General features: G+C 39.9%; 4 protein-coding genes across 5 annotated transcripts; 2 read left to right on the top strand and 2 right to left on the bottom strand.

The window, feature by feature from the left end:
• The first annotated feature begins 557 nt into the window (after positions 1 to 557).
• Positions 558 to 4270, top strand: dnaja (DnaJ heat shock protein family (Hsp40) member A). The gene is made up of 8 exons (XM_061035402.1): positions 558 to 708; positions 1078 to 1218; positions 2345 to 2516; positions 2632 to 2736; positions 2816 to 3043; positions 3152 to 3382; positions 3476 to 3576; positions 3682 to 4270. Exons 2-8 carry the CDS (start codon positions 1087 to 1089, stop codon positions 3895 to 3897), a joined length of 1185 nt encoding a protein of 394 aa, XP_060891385.1. The 5' UTR covers positions 558 to 708; positions 1078 to 1086; the 3' UTR covers positions 3898 to 4270.
• rps27l (ribosomal protein S27 like) lies at positions 4266 to 7075 on the bottom strand. The gene is made up of 5 exons (XM_061036969.1): positions 7056 to 7075; positions 6246 to 6309; positions 4937 to 5045; positions 4616 to 4726; positions 4266 to 4504 (listed from the first exon to the last, which is right to left on the bottom strand). The coding sequence occupies exons 1-5, from the start codon at positions 7073 to 7075 to the stop codon at positions 4476 to 4478; spliced, it is 333 nt and encodes a 110-aa protein (XP_060892952.1). The 3' UTR covers positions 4266 to 4475.
• On the top strand, positions 6907 to 10238 carry LOC132972506 (ras-related protein Rab-8B-like). The gene is made up of 8 exons (XM_061035400.1): positions 6907 to 7208; positions 7772 to 7832; positions 7912 to 7972; positions 8072 to 8149; positions 8265 to 8354; positions 8471 to 8536; positions 8627 to 8677; positions 9133 to 10238. The coding sequence occupies exons 1-8, from the start codon at positions 7085 to 7087 to the stop codon at positions 9223 to 9225; spliced, it is 624 nt and encodes a 207-aa protein (XP_060891383.1). The 5' UTR covers positions 6907 to 7084; the 3' UTR covers positions 9226 to 10238.
• LOC132972505 (transient receptor potential cation channel subfamily M member 1) lies at positions 10184 to 17939 on the bottom strand. Of its 2 annotated transcripts, none has more exons than XM_061035398.1 (19): positions 17803 to 17939; positions 17554 to 17654; positions 16490 to 16663; positions 16257 to 16391; positions 16094 to 16144; positions 15831 to 15971; positions 15717 to 15746; positions 15323 to 15615; positions 14758 to 14986; positions 14523 to 14654; positions 14282 to 14410; positions 14051 to 14179; positions 13698 to 13949; positions 13382 to 13574; positions 12674 to 12694; positions 12443 to 12587; positions 12139 to 12344; positions 11886 to 12018; positions 10184 to 11793 (listed from the first exon to the last, which is right to left on the bottom strand). In XM_061035398.1, the coding sequence occupies exons 1-19, from the start codon at positions 17858 to 17860 to the stop codon at positions 10458 to 10460; spliced, it is 3888 nt and encodes a 1295-aa protein (XP_060891381.1). In that variant the 5' UTR covers positions 17861 to 17939; the 3' UTR covers positions 10184 to 10457. The 2 variants fall into 2 exon arrangements, with proteins under 2 accessions (XP_060891381.1, XP_060891382.1); XM_061035399.1 differs by having other exon boundaries at positions 13400 to 13574.
• Between the last annotated feature and the right edge of the window lie 472 nt (positions 17940 to 18411).

Below are 18411 nucleotides of genomic sequence, written 5' to 3'. Positions count from 1 at the left end.
TCTTTAATTATATATTTTCCCTTTGGGGTGGGGTGAGTGGATTTTCTTTTTTTTTTATATATAGTTTGACTTATATATGCTTTGTTAAATGTATTGTATTTGTTGTAAAACGTAAAAACTCAATAAATACATGTCCAAAAAAAAAAAAAAAATTGAAGATAATTGAGAGGAAAAGAAGAGAACGAAAATAAATAAATAAATAAAAATGGCTGTGTATATTAGACATTTTCGTGCCAGCCTATTTACTTTTTGTGTATTCCCTTACTGACAAAAAATAAAATAAAAAATACGTTCTTAATCAAGGCTGCGTATTTAATATCCTACCCAAGGTTACGTAGGAATATTCTGGACGACTTACTCTATTTTCTATTTAATTTTCCCTCCGAGTATCTGCTCCCATGTTTCACCCAGTGCAGATTTATCTTTTAATCCAATCTAACGTCGAAAAAGCGAAGACTATTGAGGAGTCATTAAGAAAAAGGTGGGCTGACAACCCCCCTCCCTCCTTCACTAGCCTTGGTATATTTTTTTTTTTTACTCCGGTCTTTTCTAGAGTCTACAGCCCCAAACCGACGAAACATCCGGCCCCTCGGCTCACAGCTCTCCAGAAAGTTCCTCGCTGTGGAAGCGGCTATAAGAACCAGCCATCTGCTTTCACCGCCGGCAGCAACTCGACCGAAAGCCACCGTGCAATTAAAACCCTGACATGTAAGTACACTAAACTATCATTTGAATACAGCTGATATCAGAATAAAGCTAGCGGTTTCATTCAAACCTCACTTAATACAAACACGTAACGTTATCTGGTACAGAGAGGAATTATCATTTAACCACATGTGCTCCCTAAGATAACCTCACATTATCTGTTTGAGACATACCTTACGTCATTCTGACCATGCGTTAACGTTATAGTCACAATTTAAAGCTTGATATGAGTAAAGAGGAGGGAACTTTGTAATTTGATTGTGAAATGTAGCTTCGTGTGGATCATTTTGCTACCGTCGCTGTAGATCTCAATTATAACCTCATGGGGCTAAAAAAGCGACGCCGTGTGTTTCTGCTTTCTTTTGTTCTAGTTTTGCAACCATGGTCCACGAAACGGGTTACTATGATCTCCTGGGTGTCAATCCGACCGCCTCGCCGGATGAAATTAAAAAAGCCTACAGAAAACTCGCATTAAAATATCACCCCGACAAGAACCCCAATGAAGGAGAGAAGGTGAGTACGTTACATAACAATGTTAGGGGGGGGCGGCGGAAGGGGGTCCCTGACTCCCCTGCAGCCGTGTATGGACCGGTGGAATGCCCTGCTGTCTATATTTAAACTGCACGCCTTGTCTAGTTCAGACCTTTCTAGAAAGAGCTAGACTCAGCTTCTCTGTTTGGACACGTTAAGCTCACTGTTTAATGTTTAATGTTTAGTGGTTGGAAAGTTGTTGTTACAGTAAAGTTTTTTTTAAAGTGGTCATTCACTGCCTGTGCAAAAATACATATTGACTGCTGAATGCTCATGATGCTAATGCCTTTTGACTGGTTTAAAAAACTTTTTTTTAATGTACATAAATGAATCCTAATGTTTACTCAGTATTCAGTAATATAGCTTACAACCTGTTGTCATAGCGACATGTTGGAGAGTATAGTGGAGTCAGTATGCAGGACCATGTCAACACATTCCACGTATTCATTATACTGAATAGACAACCTTTGCACATGTCTCGTCAATATTTTGCATATTCCTGTGAAAACAGCAGTTTCATTCAAAATCACATAGATCACTGCATCGGCAAAGTGGGCAAGTTGATTATGTACGGGTGTGTTAAGGTCTTAGTTTGGTTTCTTTGCCTTCCTGCTTTTCGTAGTTTTTCAGGGAAGGGGCAATAAGAGAGAGAGAGAGAGCTTGAGTGAGAGAGCTGCAAGCAACACACAGCTGGAACTACAAACTATTTTATGTATATAAAAGGAAGGATTATAATGTTTGTGTGTTGGTAGGGGTGGAAGGTGAGTTTTTGTCCAGGGCCTGTGGTCATGAAACTGCCTCCCTGCATGTTGCACATAGTTTTATATTTTCCAAGCAAACAAATATTTATATTTAAAAATGATTTGAAGCTTTACGTCACATGGTTGACTTATTTCTTCTGTGCTGTTAATGCGAAACATACTTATTCCCCTTTTAAAACATGAGATATCGGTTCAAATAAAGGTTTAAAAAAGCCCCAATATGACGAGGCAAATGTATGTATGTGACACACTTGGTCGGGATAACAACTTGATTGTGATTAATTATTTTTGAAAGCTCTTTTTTTTTTTGATTTTAAAATGAACGGCATGGATTTTTACTTCCACAGTTCAAGCATATATCCCAGGCGTATGAGGTGCTGTCAGATCCACAGAAGAGAGTCTTGTATGACCAAGGAGGAGAACAAGCAATCAAAGAGGGAGGCATGAGTGGAGGATCTCCGACGGACATTTTCAACATGTTCTTTGGAGGCGGTGGAAGGATGCAGAGAGAGAGGAAAGGTAAGATATATCACATTTTACAAGTCATGTAGCAGCAGTTGCATCTGATGTATGTTTTCTATTTTTCAAATATCTAAACCTAGAAAACATTTGAACTCATCTGCTTATCCTACAGGGAAGAATGTCCTCCACCAGCTGAGTGTTACACTGGAGGAGATGTACATGGGCACCACCAGGAAGCTTGGACTGCAGAAGAACACCATTTGTGAAAAGTGTGAAGGTATTTGTTTTTGTTTTATTCCATGTAAAAATGAAATTGTTCAACAGTTCTGTTAGTAACATTGTTCTTTTATTTACAGGTTATGGTGGTAAGAAAGGTACCCTAGAGAAGTGCTCAACTTGCAAAGGTAAAGGAGTTCATATCAAGGTTCAACAGATTGGACCAGGGATGATTCAGCAGACCCAAAGCATGTGTCCAGAATGCCAGGGACAGGGCGAGAAGTTTAATTCAAAGGACCGCTGCAAAAACTGCAATGGACACAAAGTAGAACGGAAGAAGAAAGTTCTTGAAGTTCACATTGACAAAGGTATGCCCCCACCCCCCACCCCTGGGTTTTTAGTAAACAAAAAACTGTAAATTGGTGTGTAAATGTGTTTTTGCAACACACACTAACCTGTAGATATGTGATGTGTAGGTATGAGAGATGGTCAGAAAGTTACATTCCATGGAGAAGGTGACCAGGAACCTGGACTGGAGCCTGGGGATGTAATCATTGTGCTGGATCAGAAGGAACATCCCGTTTTCCAGAGACAAGAAGATAATTTAGTAATGAAGATGAAGATCAAACTTGCAGAGGCTCTGTGTGGTTTCAAGAAGACTATTCAAACATTAGACAACAGAGAACTCCTCATCAATTCATCACCAGGTAACACAGAAGATCACAGAATTGGCATATTTTTTTTTGTTATGCAGTATTTTGTCTTCAAATATAATGAACATGTATCGTTCTTGTCAACAGGGGAAGTGATCAAGCCTAATCAAGTCAAATGTGTCCAGAATGAGGGCATGCCACTTTACAAGGATCCTTGTGAAAAAGGACAGCTTTTCATTAAGTTTGAGGTAAAACTCCTCAATATTTCTGCATTGTGTCTCAAATCTCTTGTGTTGTGTAATGTGTTTTTAGAGGAAATGTTAATTTCAGCCTTTTGTAATTGATTGTCCCAGGTGGAATTCCCAGACAAAGATTGGCTCCCAGAGCATCTCATGTACCAGCTGGAAAGACTGCTCCCTCCCAGGGACGATGTGATGTTCACCGATGACGTGGAGGAGGTGGATCTATGCGAGGTGGATGTGCAGTCACAAGAGAAAAAGTGCAGTAGGGAAGCTTATGAGGAAGACGAGGAGAATCCTAGAGGCGGAGTACAATGTCAGACGCAGTGATCAGTCCATGATGATACTGTAGAGCATGTTTCTGATTTGGTTTATGGTGAAGGACCTGCCTTAAAGTACAGTTTTTCACATGTTAACTTTAAAACTGTTGCCATTACCGTTTTCGGCTCACTCTGCTTGGACACAAATATGCAGGAGTTTGTCATTTCTCATATTTCATGTGTGCTTTCTTTCTGAATTGTGTTTGTCTGATACTGCAAACAGTTTCAATTTTCAATGTTTTTTACGTGTATGTTTAGAAAGAAATCTATGGGACAAATGTTGTCTTTTAATTCAGGAAGGACTTCCTGTATGCTTTCTGTGAAGGTGATTTCATAAATGACAAACCTTATTATTTCTCAATAAAAATACCAGAATGCTTTAACTTTAACAATGCTTTCTTTATTGAACAAGTGAAATGTATTTCTCGTATCTTACAAATTAAAAGTTTAGATAGTTATACATCTTATCCTAAAAAGTTGTACATCTGTAACGTGGTGGTGGCTGTGATTACTTTTTGCACATAGCAATCATTTGAAAATTAAGGCATTTATCAACAGCGAGACTTGATTACAGACATGATGAGTGTGTTAATGCTGCTTTCTCCTGAAAGAGCAACCTGTAAAGCAAAAACAAATGTGTTACACAACTTTCTACTCACAACTAAGAGAAACAAAGCTTAGGTTAGTGGATATAATCATTAACTTTGCAGTTTAAGTGCATGTCTTACCTTCGGTCAGTCTGGCCTTTCCTCCTTTTGGCTGACACAACACAGTTGAGCATCCCACACAGAGAACCACTGTCTGAGCATGGCTGAACACAGTTGTGATTTTGTAGCAGCCTGCAAATAAATAGCGATGATGTAAACAAGCAACAGACCAATTTTGTAAAGATATGCGCATGGGATTTAATGATCGCAAACTCGGTGACGAAAAAATTGGAATCTCAGCAAAAACAAAAGAGGGTTTTCTGTCAAAATGGGTCAACCATCGAGGTTAAATGATAAGGGATTTACTCAAAAGGCCAACTGTACTGAACACAGTCTACATACCTGGGCACTTAACGTCCATGAAGTAAGAGTTAGGACTCTGAACAAGCCTTTTCTTTTTGTGTTGTCTTCTCTCGTGGTCAATAAGAGGGCGGAGGAGGTCTTTAGCGAGCTACAATAAAGGAAAAACAAATTAAAATGTTTCAATTCGTCAAACAGCTTTGTAACGACCTCAGCCAAATTCAGTAAAAATAATTCAGTCTGACAGTGGTTTTACTATATCAAGGTAATTAACGTGCTTTTCCACCCAAATAACTTTATTCAAAAACAACAATGTACAAGTACACTAGCACATCTAAATCAAATAATAGCACTATACGGGAAATTCAAATAATATAAATAAACCAACAAAGATGCATATATTTGTGGAGAAATCATTATTTCAAGGTAATTAAAGTTCAATTATGTGTGTATGTTGTGCATGACTGTAGCCTTCTGTTTTGCTTTTTTTTGTTTTGGACCCGACTGGACCCCCTAGATCAGGGGTGGGCAACTGGTGGCCCGGGGCCTCAACCCTCAACGTGGCCCTCAGGTCTATTTTTACAAATCAATTAATTGGAAACATGAAGAAAACGTGACACAATCTGCCATGAAATCATGAAAACCAGGAATTTGTCCATGATAATATTTGATCACTGGTACATGTTGAGTTAAATTTGAGACATAATTGACTGTAATCGTTTTTTCTATACTACAATTTGGCCCCCTGGCAGTGAGAATTAAATGAATGTGGCCCTTGCTGTGACCAAAGTTGCCCATCCCTGACCTAGATCACAATGTTTTCTAGACTTACCACTGACGTCACTTATTCATGTGTTTATCAAACTGCTACCTGCTGACATGAACCATGACATCATGTAGTAAGCTGTTTGTTTGCTTTTACTTCTATACACGTTAAGGTTAGACAAGATAACATCTCTGTACATTTTGCCTGGGAAGTAAATGTTCTATATAATCAATATTACAGTTTGTTAAATGTGTGTTTGGTAACTTCAGTTGTTTAAAGCAATGAGGGGCCTCAGTATAGGTACAGACTACTTCTTGGCTCGAATTTATTCCGCTACATTTCCAGTCGAGTGAACATAAGACACCAATGTATTTCAGCAATTAGCCGTCACCCATACCACAGAGTGCTATGTTAGCTCTCCATGTGCTGCTGCTTCACTTGTGCTAAATAACATACCGTATTGAGTTTACTACACTGTGTGACGGTGAGGACTGGCAAATTAAAACAGTCTGAAAACCGACCATACGTTTACTATTAAGACAAGAAAAATGACTACAGATGACACAAACTTACAGGCATTTTCACCGTGCTAGGCTCCTTTTCCTGCGCATGCGTGTTCTTGCTGAACGGTGCAGGAGGGACTGTGAGACTCCAGGAACAACAACATCACACTGGTGATAAGATTTTCGTAAACAAAAATGAAATAGTATTTGTGAAAATTGTTAAAAGCCTAGTGTGACGTTAAGGAAGTAGAGATTGTCTAGGTTTAATATTGGGTCCGAATAAAATATATTTACACTCAATTTATTAACGGAAAGGTACATTGTTAACATTTTGGGTTTTTTTTTAATTTCATTTTGCCATCTGCTCATTAAACCGTCTTTATAAATGAAATATAGGCTACTACCAACTGTAACCCACTTTTGTCGCTGTTGCAAAATCAAAAATCTCTTAAAAGTAAAAGTAAAGACTGCATCACAGCTCTCATTTTAAGGGGTTTCAAGCATTAGGCAAATAATCAAATCATTACTTAAAAGGACAGAACATTTGTGTACAGTTTACAATGATGAAAAATAAGAAGGGGAATGCCAGGTTGTGGTTATTTCGGTCTTTAGAATTTGGAAATGAATAATTTTGAAGAGACACTTCCCTTTAGGCAGATCCTTACAAGCAGCTCTTCTGCCACTCACTGTCACTTTCCTCATTAAAGTGATGTGAAAAAGAGATTTGGTTGCCTGTGGGTTGGCCCTTTATCCATTCAAACTGCATAGCCCATAATGCAATGTAAATCGTGACGTCACTAATCGACGCACCGGTCTGCTGCCAGTCTGCCACAGACAGCTGAGGGTTTTCGGACTGACTGGAGACCCCGGCCCACCACGGCCTTTTTATTACCGAAACGTCGGAGTCCACATTGTGTTTCAATGGCGAAAACGTACGATTACCTCTTCAAGCTGTTGCTCATCGGAGACAGTGGAGTCGGCAAGACATGTCTGCTGTTCAGATTCAGCGAGGACTCCTTCAACACCACCTTCATATCCACAATAGGTGAGTTCCCTGTAGCCGCCCCTCACGATCAATCTGACATTATGCACAAAACAGAATAAAATGCCTTGCTGCGTTTCAATACTATTTATTCTATGGTTATAGTTATGGGGTAATTTATTTGTATAATATTGTTCAGACCTAAAATCTTTAAAGGACCTGCAGTAGCATAAGAGCAAGACAATGGACCATAGAGAAAAATTATAATGATTCCCTGCCCTTGATGGCTCATTGGCACCAGTAAGGTTAGATATACAATATGATCATAAATATATACTTAAAAAAATCTTATTGAAAATTTTAAGAATTTTTTTCTGTTTTTGGTTGTTACAATATTGTGTACTATCTTCCACACTTATCTACATTGTTCTACGTAGCTGGATGTGCAGTGACATTAAGTGATGTTCTCTGTTCAACTTGACATAACATTAACAGCGTGGGAACAAGTCCTCTGCATCTGTGGCATCTTACATGCATGTAAAACATGTCTTCACATAATCACATAACCAATCATTAGAGTAAGCACCAGCCTGTAGATGAATGTCCGTGTGTTTGTCCAACTGCAGGAATTGACTTCAAAATCAGAACAATAGAGCTGGATGGAAAGAGAGTCAAACTGCAAATTTGGTAAGTGTAATTTAGGTTTGTCTTCAGAGCATGGCACAGTTATACATGTTTAGCACTGAGGTTGATTTGATGTGTGCAGGGACACTGCAGGTCAGGAGAGGTTTCGCACCATCACCACAGCTTACTACAGAGGAGCAATGGTGAGTCCGCTCTTCATCCTACACTTCCACCCTGTGGGTTTATTTTATATGTTACAATTTGATATTATATGCAAATATTATCTATTTTTTTCTTCTAAGGGCATTATGTTGGTGTATGACATCTGTAATGAGAAGTCATTTGAAAACATAAAAAACTGGATTAGAAATATCGAAGAGGTAAGTGCTGAATTGAAACATTTTTGTCTCAAAATAGTTTTTTTCCTTGCTGCTGTATGACACTGTCATTGTAGAGTAACATACTTGACTTGATAGGTTTTTTATCTTCTTCCAGCATGCCTCGTCTGATGTGGAGAAGATGATCCTAGGTAACAAATGTGACATGACTGACAGGAGACAGGTGTCCAAAGACAGAGGTGAAAAAGTGAGTGTCTGCAGCCAGTCTTTACTGAAGACAGTCTTAGATCAATTGAAAATGCTTTTTACCTTTCTTGTTTTGCACTAAGTGACACTGCCATCTCCCCCCCCCCCCCCCTTTAGCTGGCTATTGATTATGGAGTGAAGTTCTTAGAGACCAGTGCAAAGTCTAGCTTAAATGTGGAAGAGGTAAGTGTGTTTTTTTTTTTACTCTCAGTGTACCATGTAACATAAGTGATGAATATGTAAAATAACTTTTGTTTTGTGTCATTATTCTAGGCTTTTTATACAGTGGGACGAGACATATTACATAACCTGAGCTCAAAGACAGTAAGTGATACAGACATTCCTAAAATAGATGCCAAACAAGAGGGACATTTTAAGTATGAGCTCTCAATTGATACAAATCTAATAAATTAAGTGACATTCATGTACACATTGTACTGTAATAACCAAAGTATTTCTAACATTTGGGGTACCGATAACCAGCTTCCATAATACTTGTTATTTGCTAGGTATAAATTCCATAAATTATCCATAGATTTTCTGTTTTATTTGTAGTTTTATTCTTGAAAGCAAAAAAGTGTTTGTTTTTTTAAGAGAAAATAAAACGTCTGATAACCAGTCAAACATTTGCATTTTTTTAGGAACCTCTATCTTAATATGTCCTGAAACCCCTGGTAAAACTAAATCTATCTTTTGGTAGATTGTATATGAAATGTGAAGCCTTGCACGTTTAAAAATACTTACATTCATTTTTTCACTATCATATTTGTCTTTGCTAGACTGACAACAGTGCTGGGGGATCAGGCAAAGCAGTGAAGATCACAGAGAAAAAGTCGAAGAGGATAAAATTCTTCAAGTGTTCGCTCCTCTAGATCTCTAGTTTTCATGATTCCAGCGGGACTTTGCTGTTTTTTGGAGGGCTCTTGCCTTCTGTGCGTCTTCACAGCAGTGGCAGCAGTGGTCATATTCAGAGGGCCTTTCTGCCAGCTGAAGCTCACAAGTTCATGAGTGTTTGAGATGCCACCCTGTCCCGTTGACCAGAGGAGGATCAATGAGGACTAAGGCCTAATACTGTGTATACATTCATGCAAAGACTTGTGGCGTAACCACTAGCATTGGTTTGTAGCTGGTCCTGCAGTGTCTGCTTACAAGAGGCAGTGATTCTGGGGGCACTCATTATACCTCTGCTGGAGCTTCGTCACACAAAATTGTCTTATAAATGATCAGAAAATGAAAACATTTACATTTCATATATTGTAGCATTAAACTACCTGTTGTCATACTGACTACCACGGTGCTGTCAGACATATCTAGTCTCAGTATTGATTGTATTTGTGTAAATCAATGTATATTGATGAGACATAATCTCCTGTTGCACAGGCATCATATCTCTGTTCATGTGTGCCTAGAAGGACTCGGAAATTACGATAGAAAAGACAAAAATACGTTCGAGTATATCTAACTTTATTATTTATTCAAACCTTCATTTATACAGGTTCTTGTGTCAAAATGGAACTGTGAAAAGTTGCGTACTTACTCCATATTGTTATGTGATTGTCAGTATTTGCATGAAAGCTGTAGGGATACCTCAGAGAGGAATAATATAAAGCACATTTTGCAGTGATTGAAAAACAAGTTTACGGACAGTATTTGAAAGTGTCAAGCGTATATGAGAATGTCATGTTTTTGCTGTTCACATATTGTACAGTCTGTCAGCACAACCTACTGTTGTGTATAAACTCGTTTTCTTCAACTGTATACATCCAGCAGGTTTCCTTTACAAATCCAACATAAAAATACAATGACAAGGGAAATCTATAATGTGAATGATTGTAAGCTATTGTATGGTTACTTAATGACAAGTAAAGAAAGTGGGTCTTTCAAAGAGCGTTGTCCTGTTTTTCTTGTTCTGCTTTTCATTACTGTCAGTCTTTTTTTTGTTGTCGTCATTATTGCATCAAACAGGCAATTCCAGCTTATGGTACAATGCTGGGAATTTCCCAGATCTCTGCTTTTGGTTCCTCATCTTTTAGTTCATCTTCCTCATTTATTGTTTTGTTTCCCTCTATTTCTGCTCTCCTCGATCCCCTCTCTTGGTGGCCTTTTATTTCCTCTCCTGTGCATCATCTTCTCTCTTCTCTGCCTCCTTTTTCTTCACATCCTCCCCTGCCCCTTCGCAGGCATCAGTAAGGTCTTGCTCACTGCGAGAGGCTCTCACCCCCTTACTTACTGTCAAGTACTTTGCTTTCCTCTCGCTCTCATTCATGCTTTGTGACCTGTGAGATAGCTTGTACTTCTCATCGGCTACAGTCAGATACTGAGTTGTGTCAGAAAGGTTTCTTTTGGCCTTCACCTTCGCTGGCTCCTGCACCAGTTCTGTAGCTTTACTTTCTAAAGGAATTTGATCAGTCTGAATCAAGTCCCTTTCCAGCTCTGCAGGCACAGTGCTAGCTTGAAACTGCTGGGCAAGAGTTCTGACTGTTGACACCTTAGGCATGTGACCAAAGGTGCTGGGATGGACCTGGTACTCCAAGTTTGTTGGCCACTGATTTGGTGCTCTAGAGGCCTGCTCCACTAATGACCTGTAGTCTGCAGTTTGCAGCACATCATCACCTGCTTCTGCTGGGTCGTAGATTATGCTGCTCATAGCTCTCTTCTTTGTGATAGGGGACGGTTGGCTTTCAGTTGGGATGTATCTCAACGACTTAGTCCTCTTTGGGGAGGAAGGGGTTTTCTCGGGCAGTAGGGCCTGCTCTGAGGGTTCAACTGCTTCCTCTGGCTCATCAGGTGGGCTGATGATGATGGTGCTCATAGACCTCCTCTTCGTCAAAGGAGAGGTGGGTTGATCTTCTGCGGGATAGTATTTCAGGGATTTAGTCCTTTTTGGAGGAGAAGAAGGCCATAGTCTGTTCTTATCTGTTAGTCTGTCTAGCAGTATTGTGCTGCCTTGTTTCACGGTCTCTTGGCTCGATGAGGCAGAAACAGGCTTTTGTTCACATGGAGATATGAGGATGTCCACGCATGAGCTTGGTCGCGATCTCTCCAAACCACCAACCTCTAAGGTCTGACCACCTTCCTTGGAGTTCAGAGCGCTGGAGGCTTGCCGCAGACTTTTCTCTCTTTCCAGAACATCATCTGCTTCCTTCTGCTTGGACGCCATCTCCTCGATGTCCATGTGAAAGCGATAGAGACTGTAACCATCCGCACTGTTTATGCTGCCCTGGCGTAGAAGGGAGGAAGGGTCGCATACGGAAGAGTTTCTTGAATAGGTTCTGGTCAGCTCCAATCTGTCTACCCCCGCAAGCTTTTCCAGGGCCACTGCCATTCGTCCATGGATCTCCTCCAGTTGGGCCAGGCGCAGATCCACTGTCTGCAGGGAGGCCTTCATCGTGTTCTCCCGCTCGTTTACCTCCTCCAGACGCATGGACATGTTCTCAACTCTGTCAGGGGCATCAGAGAAACAAAAGTCTAAGTATAATCTTTACTCAAAATACTTTGAAATGTCTTAATGACATTTGAAAATATAGTTCACCTTTCTGATGTGACCTTGATGCGTTCATCACTGGAGGACTGCTGCTCATCCTCTTTCTCTCGGAAATATTCCTCGACACATTGTTCCTCAAACTCATACAGACTTTTTAGCTCTTCAGGATTCAACCTAAGCTCTGGTAGAAACAAATAACGAAACAATGGCAGTCAGTATGTTTCATTCAGGATTAGTTACATCTGTCGGCTACAATGTGTGTAAAAAAAAAAAAAGCTCTTTAAATTGCAAGGGGACTTACTAAGTCCGCGGTCCTTCTCATCCAGCTCTCCTTCTTGTTTCTTCTTGGCACACCGCCGAAACAGCCTGTTGAAGAGGATGTAGAGGTGGCTGAAGATGATGAGAGGTGGAGGCAGTATTGGGCGGTCATGGAATGTCATGATCAGCTGATATCTCTGGAACTTCCACACCTGATTGGAAATGGACTTGACTTCAAAGAAGGTGTTGCTGAGGGACAAAAAAAAACAAAAAACAAGCGACAGATTGTAAGAGTAGATATTTCCTGTAGAATAAAAGAGCTGTAGGTGATTGGAGCGGACACTTACTTGAACACTGCAATAAGCAAGTTGACCAGAAGAATATTTGCCACCAGAAGGTAACAGGCCATAATAGCAGGTGTGAGCCAGGCCCCAGGGATACATGGAGGCAGCTTCTTCCCATCCTCGTCATATAGATGTTCACCACATGGAGCTGTGAGGAAATGCAGATATTGACTCTTATTTCAAAATCTTTAGCTGAATGATTTAAATTGCATTCTTGACTTGAAGACTACTCACGGTTTATTTCCATTGCATAGACTGACAAATACAAGAAAAGCACAGACACGCAGAAAAAAGAAAACGGAAAATAGAGAAAGTGTTAATAAATCAATAAACAACGCTTTCCTCATATTATACTTCTGTCAAGGTCAAGCTGAAGTCCATTCAAATGAGGACTGCTGTCGATAAGATTTCTCTCCAATTTGCCAGTAATCAAACAACATTAAAAAAAAAATTGCTGGATTGAAAATACTTTTTTCTCTTTTTCTTTTCTTGGCAAGTCAGATTAAGTAATATTGGTTCATCAAAATCAAGAATGGCTAGCATTCATTTTGCAGACATGAGCCATCAGCTTCCAATATCAATATACAGAACATTCAAACAATCATATGCATTAGCAACTTCCTCAGGCGCCGTCTTAATATTTCATTGCCTTGCCAATTCAGGCTTTCTCATTAGCTGCGTGTTGCCTTCACCCTGACAGAAGAAACACTGACAGAAAATTATACTTGAAGGCAGATGATCACGATTGAGGAGATTTAAAACTACTTTTTACTTCCTCAATGCAAAACTTCTGCCATGTATTGAAAGTCAATTACCAGCAGAGGGAGACAGAGTATTAAGAGGTTACACTGTAACACATCATTGCTTAACATCACAGAATACAAGACACAGAAATTAACGTAACACTGATCATCTGCCCAGAATCAGGAAACAGAATCTTACTATGAATTCTAGTCTTACGGTCTATCGAGTCCGCAAAAACCTCTCCATAGATCATCCAATAGGGCATGTAGAAAATGTTTCTGGCCAGGCGCCATGTTGGCTCCTCATCAGGGTGAAGGATAGCTTGCCTAGCCACCCCGAAGCTCATAAGGACCACCAGCATAATCACCACAAAGTACATCATGTCTATCATCTGAAAGACAAGGAACAAACCTTAATGTAAAATCAAAGTAAACTTCTGTTCATTTTATTTCAGTTTGGCATGTGAGTTTCATAAGATTTCTGCAGCTCAGAGTGAAACAGTAATTGTGATTACCATCTTCCCTATCATCATCACATAGGGTCCCAGGTATTTGTTGACTCCAAAGATGTCCAGTACACGAATGTACCAGAAGATGATGTCTATACAGTAGATGACTCTCCCATAGCCCAAGTAAGGTTCATGCTGCAGCCGTAGCATCATCCCAAGAAGGAAGGTAATGATGGCGACCATGTCTGTGATGTTCCAGTATTCCTCCAGCCACACACTTATCTTTTGTTTCAGCTTCCCCGGCTCTGACATCAGAATCTAGACACCAGGTTAAAAAGGTGATTCAGAGCCCACCAATTATCCTCAACATACATTATTAGTTGAATAAGATCGTATTGATCGCGTATAACGACTTGTACCTGTCTGACTTTTTCCGAGCCGAGTGTAAGGATGTATGAAATGACAGTCCACTCTTGTATGGAAGGCCATCGCTCCATTTTCACGAGGATTATATAGTTGTACAACATCAAATAGCCCAGATAGGAAATCTTTTGGGTAAAGAAATACCAGAATTGCATTGCACTTCAGTGACGACGCTCCAAGATAAACGTTTGTATTAAATTGTCAATTATTACATAAAGGAAACTCACAGTGTTGAACCAGAACTTGGTGAACGGTGCATCATAAAACTCAAAGAACCTTTTGCCGATTGGGATTTTGCGAACATTAGTGCTACCCTCCTCCTCATCCCCCTTTCGGGAAATCCCATCATTGGCATCCTGTAATGCAACAGCAAAATCTCAGTTAGGGCAAATTAGTTTTAATTTTGACAAATAAAGAAATATAAACATCATTTGTAAAATCAAACAATAAGACAAGGTCAGTATGAACCTTGCTGGATTTTGTGTCGTCATCCTTGTCTTTTCCATCTTCTTTGTTTTCAGTTGCATTATAGGCTGCATCATCTCCAATACGGAAATCCAGCAGTAGAATCAGAGGAGGACAGATGATCCCCAGAATAACCTAGGTGAGTAAATATAAATATTACACTTTGACACAGTGAGGTCGTTGGCCATTCTTAGCATTTTACAACTGTTGCCTAAAGGAAAACATTTTTGATGTCAACCTTAAGGCCGGGATTTTTGCCGATCCTTAAGCAACCCATCCACATGTCAGTGAGCAACATCTGGCTGCAGGTGTGGGCGATGAAGTCACGTTGCTTAGCGGCCACAGCCAGCTTGAGACAGGTGGAGTTACTCCAGTTGACCAGCTCATAAGTCAAGAGTTTCATGGCCACCTGTTCGTCATGTTTGTAGGACTGGTCCAACAGCTCATAAGCCAGCTGGCCAAATTCTCTGTGAAAGACGGGGAACAATAAAAAAAATAACAATCTATGAATGAAACAATAAAAATGAATCATCTATTAATTGTAGCACTTCTCAAAAGAGAGAATCATAAGGAGCTGCCTAAACAAAAACAAATACAACAGAGGTATGAGAAGCAGACAGAGAAGGGAATGTAAATGAAGAAAATTACATATTAAAGATTATAAAGTGAGCTGGTAAGAGTATTGGATAGTAAACCAGATTAAGGTTGCTTCAAAAGAGGTATGCATCGGTCTGCTTTTCCTTTGGAAAGTACTTTGTCAGTCTACATTTGAAACCTAAGTAGGGTATGTTTTATGTACTGACTTGGAGTTGTTCTCCAGGTCTTGCGAGATGTCATCCACCAGTTCGCTCTCAGAGCACTCATGGGCCATAGCTTTATACAATTTACAGGCCACCAGGGCCTTCGCCATGGCTTCTTCTCCACGTTGCCATAGGAACAGCGCCATCTTCTGGCGCTTCATCAGCACAGCCCACAGCATCAGCTCGTGGAAGGGGTGTTTGAATCGGCAGACCTCTGGGTCATCCACATCAATTTCCACCTCTTCCTCTTTCTTCTTTTTTGGCTTCTTCTTGCCTTTTTGCCTAGGTTCATCATCCTTTATAAAAAAAAAAAGTTAAAAATGATGGATTATTCTAATGTATGGATTGAATTGATTTGGCTGTTTGACAGTATTTGGTTGTGCAAAGTTTCCCCTACCTCCATCCCGAGAAGCTTCAGAGCTTTTGGCTGCAAGAAAAAACAAAAACACAATATATCAAATGCTACTTAATATGATGAAAACGCTATGTCAATTACTTTCCCAGTGCGTACCCTTTTAAGTCCGTACAAATTATTGTAGAGGTTGCGGAAAGCCTTCCTGGTGTAATTACTCCTGTAAGCTCCACCCATGAAGCACTCCAGCACCAGACCAATATCAATCAAAGTGATCTGATAATCTGGAGGAAGGTTTCCCTGCAAAATCACCAGAGCAAAATGTGACAGTATATTTCTGGTTATCTCAAACATAAAAAAACAAAACATTTAGCTAGAACTGTCAAAAGCGTAGCACATTTTTGCATTAAAGATTATGTCACCTTTTTGATATCCCTCACTACTGCGTTCAGGTTATTAGCAGGGCCAAGTTTCTGGAAGAGGAGAAGAGCATAGATGAAAGGAAGAAACAGGATGTTAGTTATGATTGTCAAACCTTTTTTCACTATATTTATTAGATCTGTAATTGGAGGGAGTTGAGCCCACCGTGTTGTATAATTCCTCAATTCTGGGGATGGTGAGGAAGTGGTGGATGTTGACCCCATTCTCAAGGAGCAGCTTGACAAAATCCACCCTATCTAGCACCAGAGCATCCATCATAGCCTGTTCCAGAGAGTTTACCTAAGAGAAAGGAAAATGATTGTTTAAGCACCAAAGCTTTCATTATATTGGTGTTAATACACTGAAGTGAGAGTTTACTACATGAACTCTGGTCTTACCCAACGAATCAACTCCAATTTCCTGGGGTCTGTTTCCTCTGGAGGTTCAGGCTTTGCCTTTCCCTTCCCTTTCCCCTTCTTTCCCCGAGCTTTGCTTCGAGGAGCGCTGGCAGGACTCTTTTGCCTCTCTGCTGTGGCTGCAGCATTTGTAGTGTTGGCCATGGCACCGGCAGGCTTTCAAAGTCAATCAATCAATCAATCAATCAATTTTTATTTGTATAACGTCAACTCATAACAAGTGTTATCTCGAGACACTTTACAAAGAGCAGGTAAAAATACCTTACTTATTACTATATTACAAATATAGTAATAAGTTCCTACAAAGTAGGAACACGGTGAACAGATAAAGCCTTAGCTGCTGTTTTTAAGCATCAATGTATCAATCAGTATCCTGCTGTTAGTATTACATTATAGTGTGAATAATTGAATTTGTATCTCAAAATCCAAATGCATCTAAATCTTTTTGTACTTTTGCTGTATCTTGTAAACACATTTCCCTCTAGTTAAGTTTGAGACAAATAACCTCCTTTGAATTAATCCTCAACCCTGACAGTTTTTTTCCCCCTCTGGTTTGCCCCAAAAAACATGTTGAATCTTAAAATTGCAAACAAACTCTTTCTAATCACTGCCGATGCCTGATGCAGGTCTACGATAAGTCAGACAGTGTGCGGGAATTTGTTTGCAGTTTCGTTGGATGTGTTACTCTCCTACACAACTGTATTTTAAAATAGATGTGCAGAGCATTTTTGTATTTCACAATTCGTAACATGTAATGGTAAACATTTTCATGTCAGATTCAAATACTGGACTATTACTGGGTATTATTTCAAAATGTTACGTTAGACTGTATGTTCAATATTGAAGTTAACCACGTATCATGCTGTGATGAACAAGTCTTATCGAAGGAGATAAACATGAATAAAATATTCTGCACAGTCCAACAAGTAACAAAGAAAAATCATATTTTAGGGGGGCCATAAGCAACTTATTCTAAACCATTTTTTTTTATCAGTCTTCTCAAGTGAATCATTAAGGTATTCTGTCCAGATAAGAGTCCCACTCACTGGTAAATTGTGACCATAAACAAAGATGTGATTTCGAGCAATATCCACTCTATTCCAGGCCAGAGCCAAGCTGAGCTGGTCAGCTGCTGCAGCATTTGTGCCTGATGCAAAGTAATGGAAGGGCAGGGGGAGAGAGAGAGAGATATAAAAAGAGAGAGTGAAGGTAGGTTGCATTGCAAGAATATACTGCTGTGATGTATTTGTACACACACTGTTTAGGAATCTAAGTCTGATGCATCCTTATGATACCTTTTAACAAGGCAGTAAGAATGGCCATCTCAATATCTTGTTGTCCCTCAGAACCCATTCGAAAAACTGTGATCTATATGTGAGAGGAAAAAAACAAAAGATAGAACGGCAGTCGTGAAATAAAGTTAAACTGTAACAGCTGAATCCATTAATGGGTGAATGAATGAAGGGGTTCATTTGTGCCAGAGTATAAACATGTATCGTCAACCGATGGGAGCTTCTTTGCAGGACCTCTCGCTGCAGCACGTTGCGGCTGACCCCTTCGAGCACAACAGGCTAATTTACTTCTCAGACAGCGTAATAGTGCTTTCCTTGTTGCAGACTGGACGATATCGAATGAAATTATGCTGACCAGCCCATCACATGTGCAGCCATGATAAATGGGATTAAGTTGGCATGAGTATGTGGCACGAATCCAGAGCATTCAGAGCTGGCCTCGGGATGCGTTGATAATGAGTAGCCGTGAAGACTGAAAACTGGTGCCGTTCTTTTAGACTGTACGGTGCATTGTGAGCTTTGTAAGACTGATATTGTGGTGAACTCCTAGTTTGGTTAAAAAATGTTATCTGGGTGTAACACCACAGCAAATTCAGCCTCTAAATCAGTGTT

This window comes from Labrus mixtus, chromosome 4 (genome assembly GCF_963584025.1).
Source record: "Labrus mixtus chromosome 4, fLabMix1.1, whole genome shotgun sequence".
NCBI lineage: Eukaryota > Metazoa > Chordata > Actinopteri > Labriformes > Labridae > Labrus > Labrus mixtus.
Note: the sequence above shows the minus strand (reverse complement) of the source record. Positions and strands in the feature narration are given on the sequence as shown.